Source organism: Mobula hypostoma, chromosome 3, assembly GCF_963921235.1.
Source record: "Mobula hypostoma chromosome 3, sMobHyp1.1, whole genome shotgun sequence".
Classification (NCBI taxonomy): Eukaryota; Metazoa; Chordata; class Chondrichthyes; order Myliobatiformes; family Myliobatidae; genus Mobula; species Mobula hypostoma.
In genome coordinates this window covers 49858481-49882177 of record NC_086099.1, presented here as the reverse complement: position 1 = coordinate 49882177, position 23697 = coordinate 49858481, and the positions used below count along the sequence as shown (strand labels likewise).

Genomic DNA, 23697 nt, shown 5'->3' with positions numbered 1-23697 from the left:
ACTCTCTTTGCTTCCCATTTTCAAACACCAACCCCTCCTTCCCCACATCTCCCCCCCCCAAACCCCCAAAGGGTCCTTCCTCTGGCATCCTGCCAAGGTTTTCTTTGTGCCTTCCCTATCTATCTCCACATCTCTCAAAAATCTTTTTGTCCCGTGTCGTCTTTAGGACTGAGATGGGTGGTAAGTGCTTCACCACAATGTAGTGAATCCTTGGAATTTTCTAAAGAGGTTGAGTTACTTAATTGATGAGCATATTAGAATTAGTTTAATATTGTCACATGTACCAAGGTACAATGAAAAGCTTTCCTTGTACACTATTCATACATAACAATTCATTACATTGAGCTGATACAAGGTAAAATAATAACAGAATGCAGAATAAAGTGCAACAGTTCTAGAGAAAGAGCAATGCAGTGTGGAATCATAATGAGATAGATTGTGAGATCAGGGCTCCATCTTGTTGTACTAGGGAACCATTCAAGAGTCTTACAACACCAGAGCAGAGGTTGTTCTTGCGTATGGTGGTATGTACTTTCAGGCTTTTGTATTTTTTGCCCATTGGGATTGGAGAGAAGAGGTAATGTCTGGGAAAGGCTATCAAAGGACCAAGAGTAAGTGCAAGAAAGTGGTGTTTTGGTGAAGGGCTAAATAGTCTATTCTTTCTAATTTTTAAAACTTCCTCTGAGTAAAACATGCCGATATATTTGTCCAAATGGTTGATTTTATCCAATTTGAATTTAATTAACTTATCTACTATGTTTAAAAGCTTTGGCTTTTGTTTTAAAATAGTGCACTTACTCTACATACACGGTAGATTCTAGTTAATTGGGACTCATCGGGACTAGTATATTTTGGCTCAATTAAGTGGCTGCCCCACTTAGCCAAAGTTTCATGGAAATAGTTAAAAAGGTATAAAGAATATAAACTACTATTTAACTGAGTAGCACGTTACATATTTAAGTGAAATACAGAACAAATTAGAACACTATCGGTACTTCTACAGTACTATAAACCTGTGTATTAGCTCTGAATAGTTATCAATGGAGTGTATTGATTGACTGTAAATGAACAAAATCAGCGCAGGCAGCTAGGGTAATTTATTCAGCTAGTGTCAAATGTTTTCGTTGCAACTTGACAAGGGTCTGAAATTTTTTAAAGTCAAAATAAAAAACAAAATGATCTTTAAATCACTGCTTTTTGAATCGGCATCTGTCAACCCAAATAGATAGCTTAACACAAGAATATGCAGCTGATGCTATTTAAAACTGCTCACTCACTTGAAGCACAGTGTAATGTCTAATGGGCACACAAGTGGACACGTCTGATGCTAGTTAGCAGCTGTTCAGCAACTTGTACCAATTAAGAGGCATAGTGTTCCAAATAAACAGAGAATCCCAGCTATTTTCTCGATTAGGTTTTTGTTCTTTAAGAGTTGTTCAAAATCAGAGGCTTCCCCCAACTGATGGCACAACTAACTGGAATCTATGGTATATTTCAATCCTATTCAAAATTAAAATTTAAAAAGTAAGCAGATTATGTGTATGCAAATGGGGTTGAAGATCAGACCAGATCATCATGCATTTTTAAATGGCCATTCACTATCAACACTAATACTGATTGAAAACAAACGTATATTGATCAGAATCAGATTTATTATCATTGCATAGGTTGTGAAATTTGTTGTTTTGTTGCAACTGCAAATAGGCAAAATTAGTTTATGCCTTTTGCACAACTTATTTTTGTAACAATGCAGGGTTCATGGACTGTTCAGAAATCTTGTGGCAGAGGGAAAGAAGCTGTCTTTAAAGTGTTGAGTGTGGGTCTTCAGAGTCTCCTGTACCAGTTTCCTGGTGGCAATCACGTGAAGAGGGTATTTCTCTAATGCCGAAGGTCTTTAATGATGAGTGTTGCCTTCTTGAGGCACTGCCTCTTGAAGATGTTCTCCGTTGTAGGGCGATAGTCCATAACCCTCTGCAACTTCTTGTGATTCCGTGCACTGGAGGCGCCATGCCAGGTTGTAATGCAACCAGTCAAAATGCTCTCCACCATACATTTGTGAATGTTGCTTTGGATTTCCAGCATCTGCAGAATTTCTTGTGTTTACAACATCCTGCTGAGTTCACCTTCAGGGCCTGAAGTCTTGTGAGAGTTCACTCTCTTGAAGGATGCTCTGACATCAGCCTCCGAGTCAGATCACAAGGTCACCAAATGCTGTGGGGTTTCATCCAGGCGAGGCGTTGTTTTTCCTTTCAAAGTGTGCATAAAAGTACTGAGCTCATTGGGGAGTGAAGTCTCACTGCCGTTTATGCTGTTAGGTTCTTATAGGAAGTAATGGCATGCCAATGCTGCCACAGCTGTCATGCATCCAAACTAACTTCACATGGAATTGCCTCTTCACTCTCATAATGGCCTTTTGTGGGTCATAACTGGACCACACACTGTTCCTAACTGTAACCCATTTAACAAGCTGCTCAGGTGAAGAAAAAGGGACCTTTTGGACCATCCTATTCATGATCCCCATGTGGTAGGGAAGGTATGGAGGGGGATGAGGACCATCACTGGGTTCCGGCAAACTAGCAACAGAGGAGCGGAAGGCAGTGTGGACAGGGCCGATGAACTTAACCTGTTCTTTAACAGATTTGACAGTGTGGCCCCTGTCCATCAGTCATCTGTTGTCGGCCCCCGACCAACGCATATTCCACTCTCCCCTCCTGCTCCTCCTCATAGTCCCCCACCCTGCTCTCATGACTATACCCCTTCCCCATACGAAACCACCACGGTGGGCTTCACGGCTCTACAGGTGAGAAGACAGCTGAAACGTCTCAACCCAAGCAAGGCTGTAGGACCGGATAGTGTCAGTACCAGAGTGCTCAAAGCCTGTGCCCCTCAGCTATGTGGAGTACTTTGCCATGTATTCAACCTGAGCCTGAGGCTCCAGAGGGTTCCTGTATTGTGGAAGACGTCCTGCTTGGTCCCTGTGCCGAAGACGCTGTGCCCCAGCGGCCTCAATGACTACAGACCGGTGGCATTGACCTCCCACATCATGAAGACCCTGGAGAGACTTGTTCTGGAGCTGCTCCGGCCTATGGTCAGGCCACGCTTAGATCCCCTCCAGTTCGCCTACCAGCCCCGACTAGGAGTTGAGGATGCCATCGTCCTCCTGCTGAACCGTGTCTATGCCCACCTGGACAAGCCAGCGAGCACTCTGAGGGTCATGTTTTTTGACTTCTCCAGTGCGTTCAACACCATCCGCCCTGCTCTACTGGGGGAGAAGCTGACAGCGATGCAGGTGGATGCTTCCCTGGTATCATGGATTCTTGATTACCTGACTGGCAGACCACAGTACGTGTGCTTGTAACACTGTGTGTCCGACAGAGTGATCAGCAGCACTGGGGCTCCACAGGGGACTGTCTTGTCTCCCTTTCTCTTCACCATTTACACCTCGGATTTCAACTACTGCACAGAGTCTTGTCATCTTCAGAAGTTTTCGGATGACTCTGCCATAGTTGGATGCATCAGCAAGGGAGATGAGGCTGAGTACAGGGCTACAGTAGGAAACTTTGTCACATGGTGTGAGCAGAATTACCTGCAGCTTAATGTGAAAAAGACTAAGGAGCTGGTGGTAGACCTGAGGAGAGCTAAGGTACCAGTGACCCCTGTTTCCTTCCAGGGGGTCAGTGTGGACATGGTGGAGGATTACAAATACCTGGCGATATGAATTGACAATAAACTGGACTGGCCAAAGAACACTGAGGCTGTCTACAAGAAGGGTCAGAGCCGTCTCTATTTCCTGAGGAGACTGAGGTCCTTTAACATCTGCCGGACGATGCTGAGGATGTTCTACGAGTCTGTGGTGGCCAGTGCTATCATGTTTGCTGTTGTGTGCTGGGGCAGCAGGCTGAGGGTGGCAGACACCAACAGAATCAACAAACTCATCCGTAAGGCCAGTGATGTGGGGATGGAACTGGACTCTCTCACGGTGGTGTCTGAAAAGAGGATGCTGTCTAAGTTGCATGTCATCTTGGACAATGTCTCCCATCCACTACATAATGTACTGGGTGGGCACAGGAGTACATTCAGCCAGAGACTCATTCCACCGAGATGCAGCACTGAATGTCATAGGAAGTCATTCCTGCCTGTGGCCATCAAACTTTACTTGGAGGATCAGACATCCTGAGCCAATAGGCTGGTCCTGGACTTATTTCATAATTTACTGGCATAATTTACATATTACTATTTAACTATTTATGGTTCTATTACTATTTATTATTTATGGAGCAACTGTAACGAAAACCAATTTTCCCCGGGATTAATAAAGTATGGCTATGACTATGACTATAGCAACGTCCAAGTTTGGGCCATGCGGTTAAAATTGAGGTTGGATCCTAACAGCATAAGTAAGAGCAGACATGCATGTATAAAGAAGGACACCTCTCCCTTTCCTCACCCCACTCTCTTGGGTCAATTGATTCCTATAGTGGATAGGGTGGTAAAGAAGGCATATGGTGTGCATTGATCAGACCACTGAGTAAGAGTAAGGAAGTTGGGCTGCAGAAATACAAAACTTTGGGAGGCCCCATCTGGAATATTGTGTGCAATTCTGGTTGCTCCATTGCTGGAAGAACATGAGGCTTTGGAAAGGATGCACAAGAGGTTTATTTGGATTTGAGGTTGTGAACTGTCAGGAGAGAATGGGCAAAGTTGGGTTGTTTTCTCTGTTATGTCAGAGCTGGAGAGGAGACCTGATGGAAGTTAATTAAATTATGAAAGGCATAAATAGGGTGAACAATCAGATTATTTTTCCCTGGGGAAAAAATGTCAAATACATGAGGACACGTATTAAGATAAGAGGAGGAAGGTTTAAAGGAAATGCGTGGGGCAAGCTTATTGCAGAGATTCTTGGGTGCCTGGGTGAACTGTCAGAGCTTTTAGAAAGGCAAATGAATATGCAGGGAATGTAAAGGTAGAGAAATTTGTATGCAGAAGAGATAGTTTAATTTGGTATTGTATTTAGCACAGATATTGTGCGTTGACAGGCGTATTCCTTGTCATAATGTTCTGTTCTCCACTGGTAGGGTTCTGAATTGCCGGTCATGAACGCCACAGATCTTGCTCCCAGCAGAATGTTCTGGTTCATCCATGATTTCTAGTTTGGGATGCTGGTGAGGTAGTAATGGAGGACAAAGAAATGGCAGATGAACTTAATGAGTACTTTTCATCAGTCTTCACTGTGGAAGACACAAGCAGTGTGTCAAAGGTCTGTTAGTGTCAGGGATGAGGAGTGAGTGCCTTTGCTATTACAAAGGAAAAAGTGCTAGGCAAACTCTTAAGGTAGATAAGTCCATCTGGTCCAGGTGACTATATCCCAGAGTCCTGAGAGAGGTTGCTGAAGAGGTAACGGATCTTTCAAGAGTATGATAGAGTCTTTTAAGAGATTCCTGGATAGGTACATGGAGCTTAGAAAAATAGAGGGCTATGGTAACCCTAGGTAATTTCTAAGGTAAGGACATGTTTGGCATAGCTTTGTGGGCCGAAGGGCCTGTATTGTGCTGTGGGTTTTCTATGTTTCTAAGTTTCTAATTGCTTGATTATTGCATGGTCCCGGAGGACTGACAGATTGCAAATGCCACTCCACTCTTCAAGAAGAGAGGAAGGCAAAAGAAAGGAAATTATAGACCAGTTAGCCTAACCTCAGTTGTTGGGAAAGATTAAGGATGAGGTTTCGAGGTACTTGGAGACTAATGACAAACTAAATCAAAGTCAGCATGGTTTCTGTAAAGGTAAATCTTGTCTGACAAATCTGTTTTAGAGTTCTTCGAGGAAGTAACGAGCAGGGTGGACAAAGGAAAGGCAGTGGATGCTGTTTACTTGGATTTTCAAAAGGCATTTGATAAAGTGCCACACATGAGGCTGCTTAACAAGATAAAATCCTATGGTGTTACAGGAAAGATACTGGCATTGATAGAGGAATGGCTGACAGGCAAGAGGCAGTGAGGGGGAATAAAGGTGGCCTTTTTTGGTTGGCTGCCAGTGACTAGTGGTGTTCCTTGGGTTAGTATTGGGACTACTGTTTTTGTCATTGTTTATCAGTGATTTGGATAATGGAATCGATGGCTTTGTGGCGAAGTTTGCGGATGATACGAAGATAGGTGGACGGGTAGGTAGTGCCGAGTAAGCAATGTGATTGCAGCAGGACTTAGACAAATTGGAAGAATGGGTGAAAAAGTGGCAGATGGAATACAGTGTTGGGAAATATAAAAGCAAGGAGATAATGCTGAGGGCTTATAAGACACTAGTCAGGCTGCACTTGGAGTATTTGGCCCCATATCTCAGAAAGGATGGGTTGTCATTGGAAAGGAGGTTCACGGGGATGTTTCTGGGAATGAAAGGAGTGTTTGGTAGCTTTGGCCCTGTAATCACTAGAACTTAGAAGAATGTGTGGGGATCTCATTGAAACCTAACTAATGTTGAAAGGACGAGATAGGGTGGAGGGTATCCAAAACTAGAGGCACAGCCTCAAAATTGAGGGGTGACCTTTTGGAACAGAGGTAAGGAGGACTTTTCTTTAGCCACAGGGTGGTGAATCTGTGGAATGCTCTGCCACAGACTCCGTTGGAGGCCAAGTCCGTGGGTATATTTAAGATGTAAGTTGATAGTTTTCTGATCGGTCAGGGCATCAAAGGATATGGCGAGTAGGCGGGTGTATGGGGTTGATTGGGATCCGGGATCAGCCATGATGGAATGGTGGAGCAGACTCAATGAGCTGAACGACCTAATTTTGCTCCTATATCATATGTACACTGAACTTGATGAAGTTGGTGATTGCTGTGGCAAAATCATTCAGATCCGAACATGAATCTTTGAATATGGTCCATTCCACAAACTCCAAGCAATCAGTTTCATTGCTTTGCCCCTGTAAATGGTTGTGATGCTTTCTTTCCCCCACTCTCAAACCCCCAAATCCGCTGCTATATTTCAGGAATGAAATGTGTAAAATCTTTATATTGTTTAACACTGTCCTATGTTGCATAATCTCTTTGAGACTCTTAATTTTTAGGTTTTAGAATGTGGAGTTTGTGAAGATGTTTTCAGTCTGCAAGGTGACAAAGTACCTCGTTTACTCCTTTGTGGTCATACAGTCTGCCATGATTGTCTCACCCGCCTTCCACTTCAGGGGAGAGCAGTACGTTGTCCATTTGACCGACAGGTGACTGAACTAGGTTAGTCCAGGAATTTATGGTTCTAGTGATTTGAATTTCTTAATCAATCCTGCAATTTGCATTACTTCTATTGCATTTTAAAATAGGGTCAATTTTATGTATTTCATTTACAAATTACTAATTTTAATTTGCATTTTATTTCCCTATTATAATGTTAATTACCATAATACCTTAATTACCTTAGTGTAATCTGTGCTTTGTAAGGCTGTCGCTAGATCATTTTACACCTGTGCAACAATGTTATAAAAGAAGTTTGGCATAATGGACATTGGCAAGAAAAAAAATGCACTTTCTGTAACACACTTGAAAATTGTATTTTGCCCAGTAAGTGGCAGTTATTTAATGGGAGAAGAAGGTTGCATATTAATGTCTACTTCCATAACATTGAGTGCCGTTTACATACCTGCTTCCCCCTCCCCACTATGCTAGATCCTCAACCAACATTATAACATGAATCATCTATTCATGTCATCTTGCAAATGGGGATTGACATCCCAACCACAAGTTGGTTGGTACATTTTCTACTTTATCTAGGTGATTTACAATGATTATACCTGACTGTTATATCAACTTTTGAATATTCTGAGGTTCGTTTGTACATTATAAAAACATCAGTTAACCACGGAAGCTTGAAGTAAATTTTGTGATTAAATTCTGTTGAGTTTGTATGGACAAGCTGAAAATTTTATTAAGCCAAATAAAGTTTAGAACTTTGTTAGGACCAGTTATGGAGTCTTACAACATGGAAAGCAACCCTTTAGATTTCCAAATCCACACTGACTATTAAGGGATTTTATACTAGTCTTTATTCTTTCTAAATCCCCCTCCTTCCACCAGATTACTCTAGTTGCATACTGGCAATTACACTAGTCAATATGGGAGATGACCAAAGCACCTAGAGAAAACCCACAGAGTCACAGGAGGACATGCGATCTCTACACAAATAGCACTAGAAGTAGTTTGAAGCTTGGTTGCTGGAGCTTTGAGGTAGCAGTGTTGCTAGGTGTGCCACGCCTTATCTAGCCGCCTCAGACTTGGATCTATGACTTCATTGAATATTAATATGCATACACAAAATTCTGAATGTAGGAAAGATTGCAATGCTTAGGTCTATCCAAAAGTGTTTGAATGAGTTAAGAAATATTTTAATCCTAGATATTGTATTTGATTGGGAAAAATATGAAAAATTACTATCATTGGAAAATTGAAAATAACATAATTATGAAAATAACATTATTCCAAAAACATAATTATGAATTAACTTGACAGGTGATTCAGGCATCTGGGGTCTAAAGAAAAACTTTGCTTTACTGGAACTCCTAGAACGGTTGCAGAATGGCACTGTCAGTCCCCATGGAGCTTCTGATGAGGTTCTGGCAGTGTCAGGAGAGGTATGTAGCTATTAATATCATAATAACTGTGGATGTGCTGGATGCATGTGATATGTCAGTGGAAGGATCGGTAATCGGGCACGAATTTAAGATAATGGTTAAAATACCAAAGGCAGACTAGAAGAGGAAAAAATAATTGCTGTTTTGAAATTGCTTGAAAGTATCAAAAGGGAATTGGACATGTCCTTCAGAGAAGATTACAGCTATTTTGGGAAATTTGCAAAGCGATATATTTAAGCGTAGGTAATTTAACAAAGGAAATACTGTAAATGGAAGGACAATTCATTTCAGCTTTTGATGACAAATGATACCAAGTGTAATTGTATATTGTCTGTTATTCTTCCCACAGGCATCCTGACCACCTAAATCTTTCAGGCATTTTCTGTTTGTATTTTAGATGTTCAGTATCTGCAGTTTTGATTTTTACATATTTGTGTATTGTTTATATGAACTTGTTTTAGGTGTGGGTTTGTGAAGGAGTGTGGATGGAGAAGTGTGGGTGTTTTAAGGCTTCCTTCTATTATCAGGGCTTGAACAAAAACATAAAACTTCAAGTAGAGCAGGGCCTCAAGCAAAGAACTTGAAGTATGTATTTTGCTAGGGCAGTAAACGGTCATTATAATTAACGATATATAAATATGGTGCATTCTGCAAAGTAATTTAAAGTATGTTGCTTCATAATAATGTACACAATGTAGAGTTTATTCTACTCTATAATATTACTGGAATGATTATATGCCTTTGGTGTACCTTTTTTTGTCGTATAGTTTGTGCAGAAAACTAGTTTGAATTGGACAGGAAAAAATGTTTGCTACTTGATTATACACAAGTTAACATTTTACTTTCTATGTTTAAATATTTATGAAGCGTATTATCCGCTGTGATGAAGATGAAAACCACGATGCATCCATGTATTGTACTGTGTGTGCAACTCATCTTTGTGCGGACTGCTCCCAATTAACACACTCCACACGGACGTTGGCCAAACATCGAAGAGTACCTCTGGCTGACAAACCACATGAGAAAACCATGTGCTCTCAACACCAAGTGCATGCAATTGAATTTGTTTGTTTAGAAGAAGGATGTCAATCAAGTCCCTTGATGTGCTGTGTATGCAAGGAATATGCTAAGCATCAAGGACACAAGGTATTTATAGTTTTAATGTGTTGAGTATATATTCTATATTTTTAAACCTTGTCTTGCATCATAATATTTAGAGTGGAAGTAATAAATTAACATATAAGGTAGTTTTTGTACAGGATGTATGGATTAAAAATCGGAATGTTAGCACTGAATACAGTGTGAGACTAGCGAAATATTGTTTCTTTTCAAGCTTAACATGATTGCTATATTTTTTAAAAACCTTAGAAGAGTGATTACTTGATTCTTTCTCTTCAGTAAGATAGTAGAATGTAATTTGTGTCTAATTTGGGTGACAAAGAGCTCCTGAGGCCTGATATGCTCTTTATTAATGACATTCGATTATTCAACCCTTTTCTGCATTATTTTCTCTAATTCAAAATCAATTTTTAAAAGTTAATATTCTTCCTAAAAATACCATTGCACTAATTTCCAAGGAATTTTGGGTCACTACATAGTTAAATGCCATTATAAGTACTGTGGGGTTACCTGTGTTATAAATTTCTCTACTTCACATCATAAACTTGCTCAACAAAATAACCATGTACCAGCCTCCAGTAGCTAATTTCAAACTTTTACTATTCTCCAAGAAACTTTTTTTTCCCTGCTTCACCTGGGTGTGTCTGTTTTCCACAATCACAAGTGCAGATCATCCAAATTTCTTGTAGAGGGGCACTTTTGATGTTCAAAGGGACCTGGACTTCCTTGTGCATAAGTGACAGAAAGATAATGTACAGTTGAGGAGGCAATTAGGACGGTAAATGGTGTAGAAGAATTAAGATGCCTTACTATATAGGATCTTACTGAGACCATAATCTGGAAAAAACAACATACAGTTTTGATCTCCTAACTAAAGAGGGAGACATTGGTAATAAAAGGAATGCATTGAAAATTCACTAGACTGGTTCCAGGAATATTGGGTTTGTCTATGAGGATAAAAGTTAATAGGTTTGGCTCTATTTTCTCATGCTTGGAAGGATAAGAGGTGATCTCATCATTGAGACTTACAGAATTCAGAATTTAGCAGAGCATATGAAAAATGAGTCAAAAACCAAGGACTTTAGGACTTAAGAGGGTAATGGATCTTTGGAAATCTGTTTTGGGAGCATCGAGGAGACTGTCATTGGTTGCACTGAAAACAGATTGATTTTTGAATGGTTGAATAATCAAGATATCTGTGAATAATGCAGGTGAATGGAGTTGATGTACAAGGTCAGCTATGATGCTGAATAGCAGAGCCAGTTTGAAGGGCCAAATGGTCTGCTTCTGTTGTTATTTTTGATGTTCTTATGGCTTTCACCTCAGACATGCATTGTTTTGGTCGCTTTCTTTCCAGACTTAAGTTTGATCCCAGAATCTCCTGATAGCACAGCTTGATTTCTGGTTTTCTTTTTTTTTAATTTTATTTTTATTTGGATAAGGAGTTCACAATTATTATGTACTTTTTTCACACATATAACCTTTTCCATTTTTTTATATGTATAAAACTACAATTATTTATACATTCTTAAGTACACATTGAGATGATATAAAAGCAAAATAAACATTTAAATAGATAATTATGTACTGTGGTAAATCTAACCTATTAGGCTAAGTAATGAAATTAGTTGTTAAGAAAAATGGTAATAATAGTTTCCATACAACCCTTCTGGACCATTTCCACTGGTCCAAAATGTTGCATACAAGCCTATATACCAACCATTGTAGGTGTTTATATCCCAATTTGTTCGTGCTTGTTCCTGCCCGCAGACATAATTATCCAATCCCTATGTACTTATTTACTTAATTTTTTCATTTTTTTTTATCCCGTTCCCAAATCTTTCCCTTTACTTGTGTTAATTCTCTATTTTCCAAAAAAAAACAACAAACATTTAGACTAGGGGTGCTTACGTTAGCAATATTACTGTGTTGATGAGAAGAGCAATATAAATCATTAGGAGAGTCATCTAAAGTCTGCTCGCATTGGGGTTATATATTCAATCCATTTATTCCAGATTTGATAAAATGTTTCTTTTTGAGTTCTCAGGGAGTATGTCAACTTTTCCATTTTAAATATTTCCAAGATAATTTCGTGCCAATCTTCTAATGTAGGTGGTATTGGATTTAGCCATTTTCTAGTGATTGATTTCTTACTTGCCGCTAAGAGGGCCTGCAGCAACTTTATATCTTCCTTCTGTTCAAGGAACAATACATGCCCCAAATAGAGCGTCTCAAAGTTCAGAGGTATCTGGGACCTAAGTACCTTAACTAATGTTCTATGAATACCTTCCCAAAATAGACTTAATTTAGGGCAATCCCAGAAAATATGAAAATGATTTGCCTCCTTGGAGCCGCACCTTCTCCAACACATCACATTTGTATCTTTATATTTTTCCTGATATGGGGTCTTGAAGTATCTTATAATGTTTTTCCAACAATGTTCTCTCCAAGTCAAAGAATTAGTCGAGGACCATTGAAAGCTGCAGATTTTCCCCCAAGCCTCCTCTGAAAGTACCAACCCCGCTTCTTTCTCCCACTTCTCTTTAATATACAGTGTATTTACATTTTTAGCATGGGAGAGTGCATTATATAGGCGAGAAACTGATTTACTAGGTATTGAACTGCAAGCCCAATTCAGAATCTTGAAAAATTCTAATTCTACTGTTGATAGGTCTGTATATCTACAACTCTGGTTAACATAGTTTCGTATTTGAAGGTACCTAAAAAAGTCATTATGTTCTAGGCCATGTTTGTCCTGCAGGATTTGGAAACTTTGTAATACTCTTTTATCTATAAATGAGAGGTAGGTTGTAAGACCTTTCTTTATCCATAGCTCAAATCTTTTATCTCCTCTGTTGGGAAGGAATTCGGTATCATATGCACACCATCTAAAGAGTTTTAGCATGTTATTAATTTCACATGAATTAACCACCTTCTGCCATACTTTTAATGTAAGATTTATCCAAGCATTATTAAATTTTTCCAACTGGGCCATCAATCCTTTGTCAGCTATTGAGGCCTGAAGAGGAAAACTGTCAACTAATCTAAATTCTATTTCCTTCCATCTAGCCTTATATTCCCTATTACACCAATATAACAGAGGGGTTATCTGTGAGGCATAAAAATAATTTCTCAGGCAAGGAAGAACCATACCTCCTCTTTCCTTCCCTAACTGTAAGGTGTTATATCGAATTCTAGGTTTCCTTCCTTGCCAAATGAAGCGGGAAATCCATTTGTCCCATTCCCTGAATTGATTATCATCCACCTCCACTGGTAAAGTACAGAAAAGATATAATAACTGAGGAAGAATATTCATTTTTATAGTATTTATCCTTGAATTTAAACTTAAAAAGGGGATAAGATTCCATCTATGCATATCTGCTTTTATCTCTGAGATTAATGGCCCATAATTTACCTGTGACAGTGTTGAAAGATCCTTCGGCAGGGTTATTCCTAAATATTTTAATGATTTAGCTTCCCACTTAAGATCGTATATATCCTGCAATTTTTTGGATGGTGTATAATTTAGGGACATAACCTGCGTTTTCTTTACATTTATTTTATAACCTGATATTTTCCCAAAGTCATCCAACAGTGTAAACAATCCTATAAATGATTTTTCTGGTTCACTCAGATAGACCAAAACATCATCTGCGAATAACGCCACTTTCTGTTCAATCCCTGCCATCTTGATACCTTTTACGATTTCGCTCTGTCTTATTAGTTGGGCAAGTGGTTCAATATATAGCGCAAAAAGGAGAGGAGAAATTGGGCATCCCTGTCTAGTGCCTCTCTCTAAAATGAAGGAGTCAGAGAGGTCCCCATTTATCTTAATTCGGGCTGTTGGGCTGTCATACAGAGTCTGAATTACTTTAATAAACCTTTCTTGAAAGCCGAATCTTCCTAACACTCTGTATAGGAATGCCCAACTAACCGAATCAAAAGCTTTCTCAGCGTCCAATCCTACTACCATTGTCTCTGTCTCGTTCTTATTAACCTGTTCTAATATGTGCAGAGTTCTCCTTATGTTGTCCTGTGTTTGTCTTTGTTGAATAAATCCAGTCTGGTCTAAATGGATTAGGCCAGGTAAAAGCTTTTCCAATCTGCGCGCTAATATAGATGCAAATAGTTTGTAATCTAAATTAAGAACACTAATTGGCCGATAATTGCCACATTCTAGTTTATCTTTACCCTCTTTAGGAATAACTGAAATAATCGCTTCTCTCCAGGAAGGTGGAGTTTCTCCTCTCTGCAAGATCCAATTAAAGGTGTTAAGTAGTAATGGGGCTAACTGTGTCTTCAGGGACTTGTGCCACTCTGAGGTAAACCCATCAGAACCCAGGGACTTTCCAGCCTTTAACCTAGAGATGGCCACGTTCAGTTCTTTGACAGTTACTGGTTCTAATAAACTTTCATTTTGTAAATCTGTAAGTTTAGATAGATCTAGAAAATTCAATACACTGTCTATATAGGGCTCATTGGGGGCCCGGGGTTGGGAGTACAGCTCTCGATAATACGTTTCAAAACTCTCTTGAATTTTCCCTATTGTACTCTCCACAAGCTTTGTCTTTGGATTCTTTATTTTATGAATTGTATTGTCTGCTTGTTGTTTTCGTAATTTATATGCTAATAATCTAGCTGATTTACCTCCTACTTCATAATTCTTTTGTCTCAGGTAAAGAATATTTCTTTGAGTTTCCAACGTATAAATATCATCAATTTCACTTTGCAATTTCCTAATTTCCTGTTTTCGATTTGAATTACTTTTGTTGCTATCTCCAACTTGAAGTTGTTTTAATTTTCCTTGAAGATCTGCTAATTTTTGTGCATTGATTTTTTTCATGTGAGTAGTAATGGAAATAATTTTCCCTCTCAGTACAGCTTTCAATGTATCCCATAAAATCACTGGTGATGTTTCTCCCGTGTCATTAAGGTCTAGATATTCTTTGATTTCTCCCCTTAATCTCTCCATTACTTTTGGGTTATTAAGTATATGTGAGTTTAGCCTCCATAGTGTTTTCCTCATTTTCCTTTCCAGGATTAGAGACATAGAGACTGGGCTATGATCCGACAGATCAATTGTTGCAATATTACAGTTTTTTATCCTGAGTCTATCTGTATTAAAGATAAAGAAATAGTCTATCCTTGAATAGGCTGAATGAGGGAAAGAGTAATATGTATAATCTTTACTAGTAGGGTGTAATTCCCTCCAGACATCTATAATTCCCAACTCCTCCATCAATGAATTCACTTCCCGAGTCAGAGGTTTATTCTGAGTAACTATTCTTGAAGAATCTAATATAGGATTTAATCTAATATTAAAATCCCCTCCACAAATTACTACCCCTCAAGAACTGACCATTAGGTCAAAAATGTGTCTATAAAATGACCATTCATTACCTGGAGGAGCATAAACATTCAGCAATGTTATTTCTGTACCTTCTATTCTTCCTGTGATTTTTACAAACCGTCCTTCTTTGTCTCTAGTCTCTGAAATATGTTCATAATTAAGAGTACTTGCTATTAAAGTAGCTACCCCTCTTTTGTGACTCAATTTATATGATGAATAAAATACATGCTTAAAGCCCATTCTTTTTAATTTTCCATGTTCAGATTGGCTCATATGTGTTTCCTAGAGGAAAGCTATTTGTGCCCTCTCTTTTTTCAATTTAGACATAATCTTATTTCTTTTAATTGGATTCAAAACCCCATTAACATTATAGGAAATTATTTTTACCAATTCAGTTTGCATTTTTCTCTAGTAGAAAAAAAGCACTCTCCTTTTCTAACCAAACAGTAAGCAATCCCTTCTCAACAGTAAACCAAGACATATAACCACACCCTAGACATTTCTGAACGTATAACATTTGAGAATTTTCCCCGACTTCCCACAGTGAGGCCTGAGCACCGACCCGCCTCAGTTCAGAGGGATAACCTCTATCTTCACCCTGTGTTAGAGGGCCCTCAACAGTTTGAATAATCATAGAGAATTTTCTCCTATTTATGTCTCGACCATATTGCTATCATTCAAGTTATTCCGCCTAGATTATTTTCAGTTACCAGTTTTCATTTTACTTTTAAGTCCGATTTACTCTTTTCAGTCATTTCTCTTAATTAATCTGTATTCTCTGTACATTCGCGTCTGAATATTTGCAGCTTTTCCTTGTAGTTTGACACTCTGGTTCGAGTGGAGCGTCTTCGCCCCACTGACTGCCACGACTTCTGCCGAATCCTCTCCAGTAGCAACTCCGGTTGGGTGATAACTTTAATAGGTAGTCCCCGGTCCGCCAGGTCCGACGTTGCCTCCTCCACCGTAGCGTAAGTTTTTGTCCCTTCGTCGTAAAAGACTCTCAGCCGAGCTGGATACAGGGTCTGGAATCTGATGTTGTTTTCCTTCAGGACTCTCCGTGTTTCCGTATATTCCTTCCACCTGGCAAAAATCCCCGGTGCGTAGTCGTGGTCTAAACTGATTTTACAGTTGTTCCACATGAAACCTTTCTTTTGCCATGCTCTTTTAAGCACCTCTTCCTTCGTTCTGTAACTGAGAAATCTGATCAGAATCGATCTGGGCTGGGTGCCTGCCGGAGGCTGTGGTGCCAACGCACGGTGAGCCCTTTCTATCTGTAGGTCTTTTGCGGCCGGTATATCAAGGTTCTCTCTAAGCAGCTTCTCCACGAAGGGAATCATCAATCCGGGTTTACCTTCGGTTCCTTCGGGAACTCCGTAGATCCTCACATTTTCCCTTCTCGAGCGGCCTTCTTGATCTATTAGTTTCCACTGGAGTTGGTCTTGTAGCTTCAGCATTTCTGCTATCACTTCCTCGGCATTTTGTAGCTTCTCTTCAATTCCAACAATCCTCGCTTCGGCTTCATCTATCTGCGAGTTAGTTTTTACTATTTCTCCTTTAATATCTTCCAGCTGTTTGCTGTTATCTTGTCGGAACTCGCGAATCTCTCCGAGAATCAAAGACAGAGTCACCGATTCCCCCTCATTATCTCCGTCCTGGCTTGCCGTGGGAGAGCTAGGCCCTTCGCCTTGCTGCATCTCTTTATGTTTATCAGCCTTCGAAGAGGACTTTTTATTCTTGTTCTTAGACATCATCCTTGCCCCTTTTATTAATATAGTTATGCAATATTAAGTATTTGTCTAAATTCGATTTTGGGGCAGTTTACCTTCTTTTTTGTCGAGAGACCTTTTCCTTACGCCGCCATTCCCTTGATGACCCCGATTTCTGGTTTTCATCACAAATCAGTTGCCACTTCCCTGCTAATCACTAAATTGCCTGCTACTTCCATTCATATGGAAGCAGAAAATGTGTGTAATTGACTTGATAAGCAACTGATATTGTTCTGGAAATGGTTTAGGAAGTTCGTGACTAATTGTTGAATTTGATAATTTAATGTGTTAGCAGCATTTGTAACTGAAAATCTTATCCCTAAGCTTTGAATTAGTTCCTATATATGATAATTTATTCAAGATTTTTTTTTGGAAACCAGTGTCACTGATGATGTAAACATATAAAGTAATTCTTGTCATTTGTTAGGAACTGAGCCAGTTGAATCTTTGCTGCTGGTAATGCTGAGGTACTATTTTAAAAGTTGTTCAACAACCTTGGGCATATTTTGACCAAACTATGACATACAGTAACGGTAGTAATCTTACTGAAAAATTAATCCACCTGTTGCTGCTGCTAAGAAATGGGTTTAAACTGAATAATCTAGAAAAATACTATTTGGCTTTGTGCAATTGAAAAATAATTATTGGTGGGAGTTTGTATTAAGAACTTTAAGTAGAAGTGAAGAACTATTGCTTAGTGATACTATCTTTGTAATCCATGTTTTAATTTTTTCTAAATCACAGAATATACTCTTAGAAACAGAAGCAGATCAAATTCGTGCATCCATTTTGGATATGGCACACTGCATTCGCACTTTTACGGAGGAAATCTCTGACTATTCCAGAAAACTAGGTGAGATTATTCATAAAGTTGAAGGAGGAGAACAAATAGTAGAAAACCGAATTGGAATGGCTCACACTGAACATGTAAGTCTCACGCATCTTTTAAGGGATTTAGTGTTCTTGCCTATTGTTTAAGTACGATGGATTTCTTTATAGATTTACCACAGCACTATTGCCATAAATATTTTCCATTGCTTCATTTTAGTGCTATTAAATATTGTCATATTCAACTTCAAGTTTATCGTCATTTAGTCATATACATGTTTATCGCCCAATGAAACAACATTCTTCCAGACCAAGGTACACAGCACAGTACGTAATTCACACACAACACAGTAATATTACTGCAAATAATAAAAGCAATTATATCTTTCTTTATTGACAACTCATCACATTAATGGATATTTATTGTGAAAGGTTGGCAATTGTTTCGTCGACTCTTGTCTAATAATCTGATCCTACTTGCCTGCTTGCATATCATTCTTCTATTATTAATAAAGATTGGATTTAGTTAACTGTCTTAACGTTACCAGAATGAATAAGCACAATTTAAGGAATTAAGTAAAAGTGACAGATTTTTAAATGTTGATTTGCTGTGTTGCTTAATAATGGTGGAAGACTTTGTTAATTTTCCAGGTTTTGCAAGGGCATCTAGAGTGGTTAATAAACTTAAGTTGGGAAATAATGCAAAAAAAAATAATTGGAGATAATGGGGAAAAGAGAATGATATAAAAATTGCTTCTCTTTTAAATTACAGAAATACAAGTTACTAGAGTGAAGTTTGCTTGCTACCTCTAAAATTTATATTTGTCAACTGGCAGTTGTTAATGATACCAACAATACCTGTAATAATGAGCATATCCCACATTAGATTCTGCAATATTTTTGTAATGAATAAGGGCCTCAATAATGGTGTAACCCTGTTTGCCCTTTTGTAGGTTCCAGGTACTGCTGAGAATGCACGATCCTGTGTTCGTGCATACTTTGCAGAATTGCATGAAACACTGTGTCGACAGGAGGAAATGGCATTAAGTGTAGTTGATGCACATGTGCGAGAGAAGTTGATATGGCTAAGACGACAGCAAGAGGACATGACAATTTTGCTGTCTCAGGTTTCAACAGCTTGTCTTCACTGTGAAAAAACACTACAGCAGGTAGGTGGTAAAATTATGAAGCAACATTTTGTGTTACTTAATCAGAACACAATAATAAATTTAATCTAAGACTTTCATTTGCCGAAGTATTGTAGTCTTGGAGGAGGGTCAGCTCACTTTTTTAACAAATAGATTACAAGTTGGAATTGTCTCCTGAATAATCTTTATGAAGGACTAACAGATACGTAGAACAGTACAGGCCTTTTGACCCATGATCTTGTGCCAGCCATTTACCTACTCCAGGATTAATCTAATGCTTCCCCCAACATAGCCCTCCATTTTTCTTTCATCCACGTGCTTATCTAAGAGTCATGCATCTTCCTAGTGTACAGTGGCATGCAAAAGTTTGGGCACCCCAGTCAAAATTTCTGTTACTGTGGACAGCTAAGCGAGTAAAAGATGACCTGATTTCCAAAAGGCATAAGGTTAAAGATGACACATTTCTTTAATATTTAAAGCAAGATTACTTTTTTATTTACGTCTTTTACAGTTTCAAAATACCAAAAAGGAAAAGGGCCCGAAGCAACAGTGCACCACCACTCCAGAGTCTGTTAAATCTTCCTGAAGGTCTTTTGCAGTCAAACGGGGGTTTTGATTTGCCTTTCTAGCAATCCTATGAGCAGTTCTCGTGGAAAGTTTTCTTGGTCTTCCAGACCTCAACTTGAGCTCCACCGTTCCTGTTAACTGCCATTACTTAATTACATTAGGAACTGAGGAAACAGCTAGCTGAAAACGCTTCGCTATCTTCTTATAGCCTTCTGCTTTGTGGGCATCATTTATTTTAATTTTCAGAGTGCTAGGCAGCTGCTTAGAGGAGCCCATGGCTGCTGATTGTTGGGGCAAGGTTTGAGGAGTCAGGGTATTTATAAAGCTTTGAAATTTGCCTCACCTGGCCTTTCCTAACGATGATTGTGAACAAGCCATAGCCCTAACAAGCTAATTAAGGTCTGAGACCTTGGTAAAAGTTATCTGAGAGCTCAAATCTCTTGGGGTGTCCAAACTTTTGCATGGTGCTCCTTTCCTTTTTCTCACTCTAAAATTGTACAAAACAAAAATAATACACCAATCTTGATTAAAACATTGAAAAGAATGTTTCATCATTAACTTTATGACTTTTGGAGATCAGTTCATCTTTTACTCACTTAACTTTTCACAGTAACAGAAATTTTGACCAGGGTGCCCAAACTTCTGCATACCACTGTATCTACCTCCACATTATGACAATGCATACCATACATTTATTACTTTTTATTTTAAACCTACCTCTGACATTTTCCCCTCATATACTTTTCTCCAATCACCTTGAAATTATGCCCTTTTGTATTAGCCATTTTTGCCCTGGGGAAAAAGACTGTGGCTGTCCACTCCATCTGTGCTTTGACCATTCTTATACACCTTTATCAAGTCACCTCTCATCCTTCTTCACTCCAAAGAGCTCCAGCTTGCTAAACTTCTGCCTAAGACATACTCTCTAATCCAGGCAGCATCCTGATCAATCTGCTGTACACCCTCTTTAAGGCTTCCACACCTTTCCAGATGCAACTAGAATTGAACACAATACTCCAAGTGTGGTCTAATTAGTTTTAAAGAGCTGCAACATTACCACACAGTGTTTGAACTCAACTAATGAAGGCCAATACGCCATATGCTGCCTTAACCACCCTATCCTGTTATTCACTTTTTTTTAACCACTCCTTGCATTTACTGCTTCCGAGAAAATTGTGGATCTGATGGTTACATAAGAAAATAATAAATATTAGGGGCATTGATCCCATAGCCCATTAATTCTGCTCTGTCTTTCTGAGCTGACCTAATCTTTGACTCATTTCCCCCTTTCCTATCTACGTCCCCACCCCCGCTCCCGATTCTTCTGTTTTCTAACAATCTCGAGTATACTTAGAACTGCAATCGACAGGATGAGGTGCAATGTAAAAGGTGGACAAGATGAAGAAGGGTGAATACAGGACTGAAGGTGTTAGATTTGAATGCACGCAGTATACAGAATAAGATGAACTTGTAGCACAGTTGCAGATTGGCATGTATGATGATGTAAGCATCACTGAATCATGGTTGAAAGAAGATTATAGCTGGGAGCTTAATGTCCAAAGATACACGCTGTATTGAAAGGACAGGTAGTTAGTGGTGCCCTATTGGTAAAAAAATGAAATCAAATCATTAGAAAGAGATGACATAGGGCTAGAAGGTGTTGAATCGTTGTGGGCAGAGCTAGGGAACTGCAAGGGTAAAAACACAGAGATGGGAGGTATATACAGACCCCCAAACAGTAGTAAGGATGTGGTCTACAAATTACAATGGGTGATAGAAAAGGCGCGCCAAAGGGGCAGTGTTGCAGTAGTTATGGGAGATTTCAAAATGCAGGTAGATTGGGAAAATCAGGTTGGTTCTGGATTCCAAGAGGGAGATTTTCTAGAATGCCTACGATTTGTATTTTAGAGCAGGTAGTGGTTGAGCCCATGAGGGGATCATCTATTCTGGATTTGCTGATGTGCAATGAACCGGAATTGATTTGAGTTTTAGGTAAAAGAACACTTGGGGAAAAGTGATTGTAACGTGATTGAATTCACCCTGACATTTAAGAAGGAGAAGCAAAAGTCAGATATACCAGTGTGACAGTGGAGTAAAGGGAATTACGGAGGCATGAGAGAGGAGTTGACCAAAATTGATCGGAAAAGAACACTGGGATAATGGCAGAGCAGCAATGGCTGGAATTTCTGGAAGCAATTCGGAAAGCACAGGATCTATAGATTCCAAAGAGGAAGAAGCATTCTAAAGGCAAGAAGAGACAACTGTGGCTAACAAAGTCACCACCAATATAAAAGCCAAAGAAAGGGCATATAATTGAGCAAAAATTAGTGGGAAGTTGACTATTTTCTAAATGGTAAGAAAATTCAAAAATTTGGGAGTCCTTGTTCAGGATTCTCTACAAGTTAATTTGCAGGTTCTATGGTAAGGAAGGCAAATGTAATGTTGGCATTGATTTCAAGTGGACTAGAATATAAAAGCAAGGATGTAATGTTGAGGCTTTATAAGGCACTGGTGAAGTCTCACTCAGAGAATTGTGAGCAGTTTTGGGCCCCTTATCTAAGAAAGGATATGCTGACACTGGCGAGGGTTCAAAGGAGGTTCATGAAAATGATTCCAGGATTGAAAGGCTTGTCATATGAAGAGTGTTTGATGACTCAGGGCCTATACTGACTAGAATTCAGAAGAATGAGGGGTGGTCTTATTGAAACCTATCAAATGGTAAAAGGCCTTGATAGAGTGGATGTGGAGAGGATGTTTCCTATGGTGAGAGAGTCTTAAGACCAGAGGACACAGTCTCAAAATAGAGGGGTGTCCTTATGGAGCGTAGATGAGGAACAACTTTAGCCAGAGAGTGGTGAATCTATGGAATTTGTTGCCACAGGTGGCTGTGGAGGTCAAGTCTTTATGTGTATTTAAGGCTGAGGTTGAAACATTCATGATTGGTCAGGTCAAGAAGGGATACAGGGAGAAAGCAGGAGATTGGGGCTGAGGGTAAAATTGGATCAGCCATGATGAAATGGCAGAGCAGACTTGATGGGCCAAATGGCCTTATTTTGCTCCTATATCTTATGGTCTTACGGTCAAGTGAGTTTCAGTGTATTATATAATAAGACATAGAGTGTTTACCTCTTCATCCTCTTATGGACACAGACTCTCTGGAAGAAAACTATTTAATATCGAACTGGAGTTATGTTTAATTTAAACGACAGAATGTATACTTAGTGGCTATTTTATTAGGTACAGGAGTGGAAGCCAGTGTGGTCTTATGGTGTTGTAGCCTATCCACTTTATGTTTCAATGTGTTGTGTGCTTAGAGATGCTCTTCTGCATGCCACTGTTGTAATGTGTGGCTATTTGAGTTACTGTCACCTTCCTGTCGGCTTGAACCAGTCAGGCCATTCTCCCCTGGCCTCTCTCATTAACAAGGTGTTTTCGACCACAGAACTGCTGCTGATTGGATGTTTTATTGTTTTGTTGCAAGCTGGGGTCCTTGCCCTTTAGTATTCTCAGGATTCTGTTGACCTTTTGGATAGTACTCTTTTTTTTTTCTCTCATGCCAATTTGGTAAATATTACATTCACCCCCCACCCCCCATGGAGAAGGTAGGAAAAGGAGGAATTGTCAACCTTCCATATTAATACTGACTAGAAATTCAGCTTTTCAAAAGTTATGAATTCCAGCAATTATCTTAAGTCATACAGCATGGGTACAGACCCTTCGGCAGAACAAGTCTATGCCATTCATTGGGTACTTATTGATATCATCCCATTTTATTCTCCTCAACTCCCTCACAGATTCCTCCACTCACTTGCACACTAGGAGTAATTTACAGTGGCCAGTTAAAGTACCAACCTGTATGTCTTTGAGATGTTGGATGCTGATGGTCTTCGAGAAAACCCATACAGTAACAACACAGACATGTGTTCTCCATAATGGCAATTCAGGTGCTCCCGATTGAATCTGAAGCACTGGCATTGAGGCAGCAGCTCTGTCTGCCACTGTGCCTCCGCTGCTTGGAAGCACTACGTCAGAATATCCTGGTCTGCTTATGGACTTCAGAACTCAATCAAGGCTCTGTTGCAGAGTGACCAATTGTTGTTCTGATGTCAAGGATTCCCTGGTACTACTCCAGAAAACAAAAGTAGAGAGATATTGTGTTATATCAGGGTTTTTATCAGCCAATCCTGTTAAAATAGTTTGGTCTTCTACAATAGTTATAGTTTGAAACACAGTGGTGCAATACAAAAGGGATCTATGGGTCCTGGTACTGAAATATCTGTACAGCCTCACCAGTGTCCAGTAAAGGTG

General features: G+C 39.3%; 1 protein-coding gene across 1 annotated transcript in view; it reads left to right on the top strand.

Moving 5' to 3' along the window:
• trim23 (tripartite motif containing 23) overlaps positions 1-23697 on the top strand; it is a 40747-nt gene that overhangs the window by 1755 nt on the left and 15295 nt on the right. The window contains exons 2-6 of the mRNA XM_063043010.1: positions 7058-7220; positions 8490-8611; positions 9479-9757; positions 17591-17773; positions 18628-18843. Of these exons, the coding sequence (XP_062899080.1) occupies positions 7058-7220; positions 8490-8611; positions 9479-9757; positions 17591-17773; positions 18628-18843 (963 nt within the window). The remainder of the gene's footprint in view (positions 1-7057; positions 7221-8489; positions 8612-9478; positions 9758-17590; positions 17774-18627; positions 18844-23697) is intronic.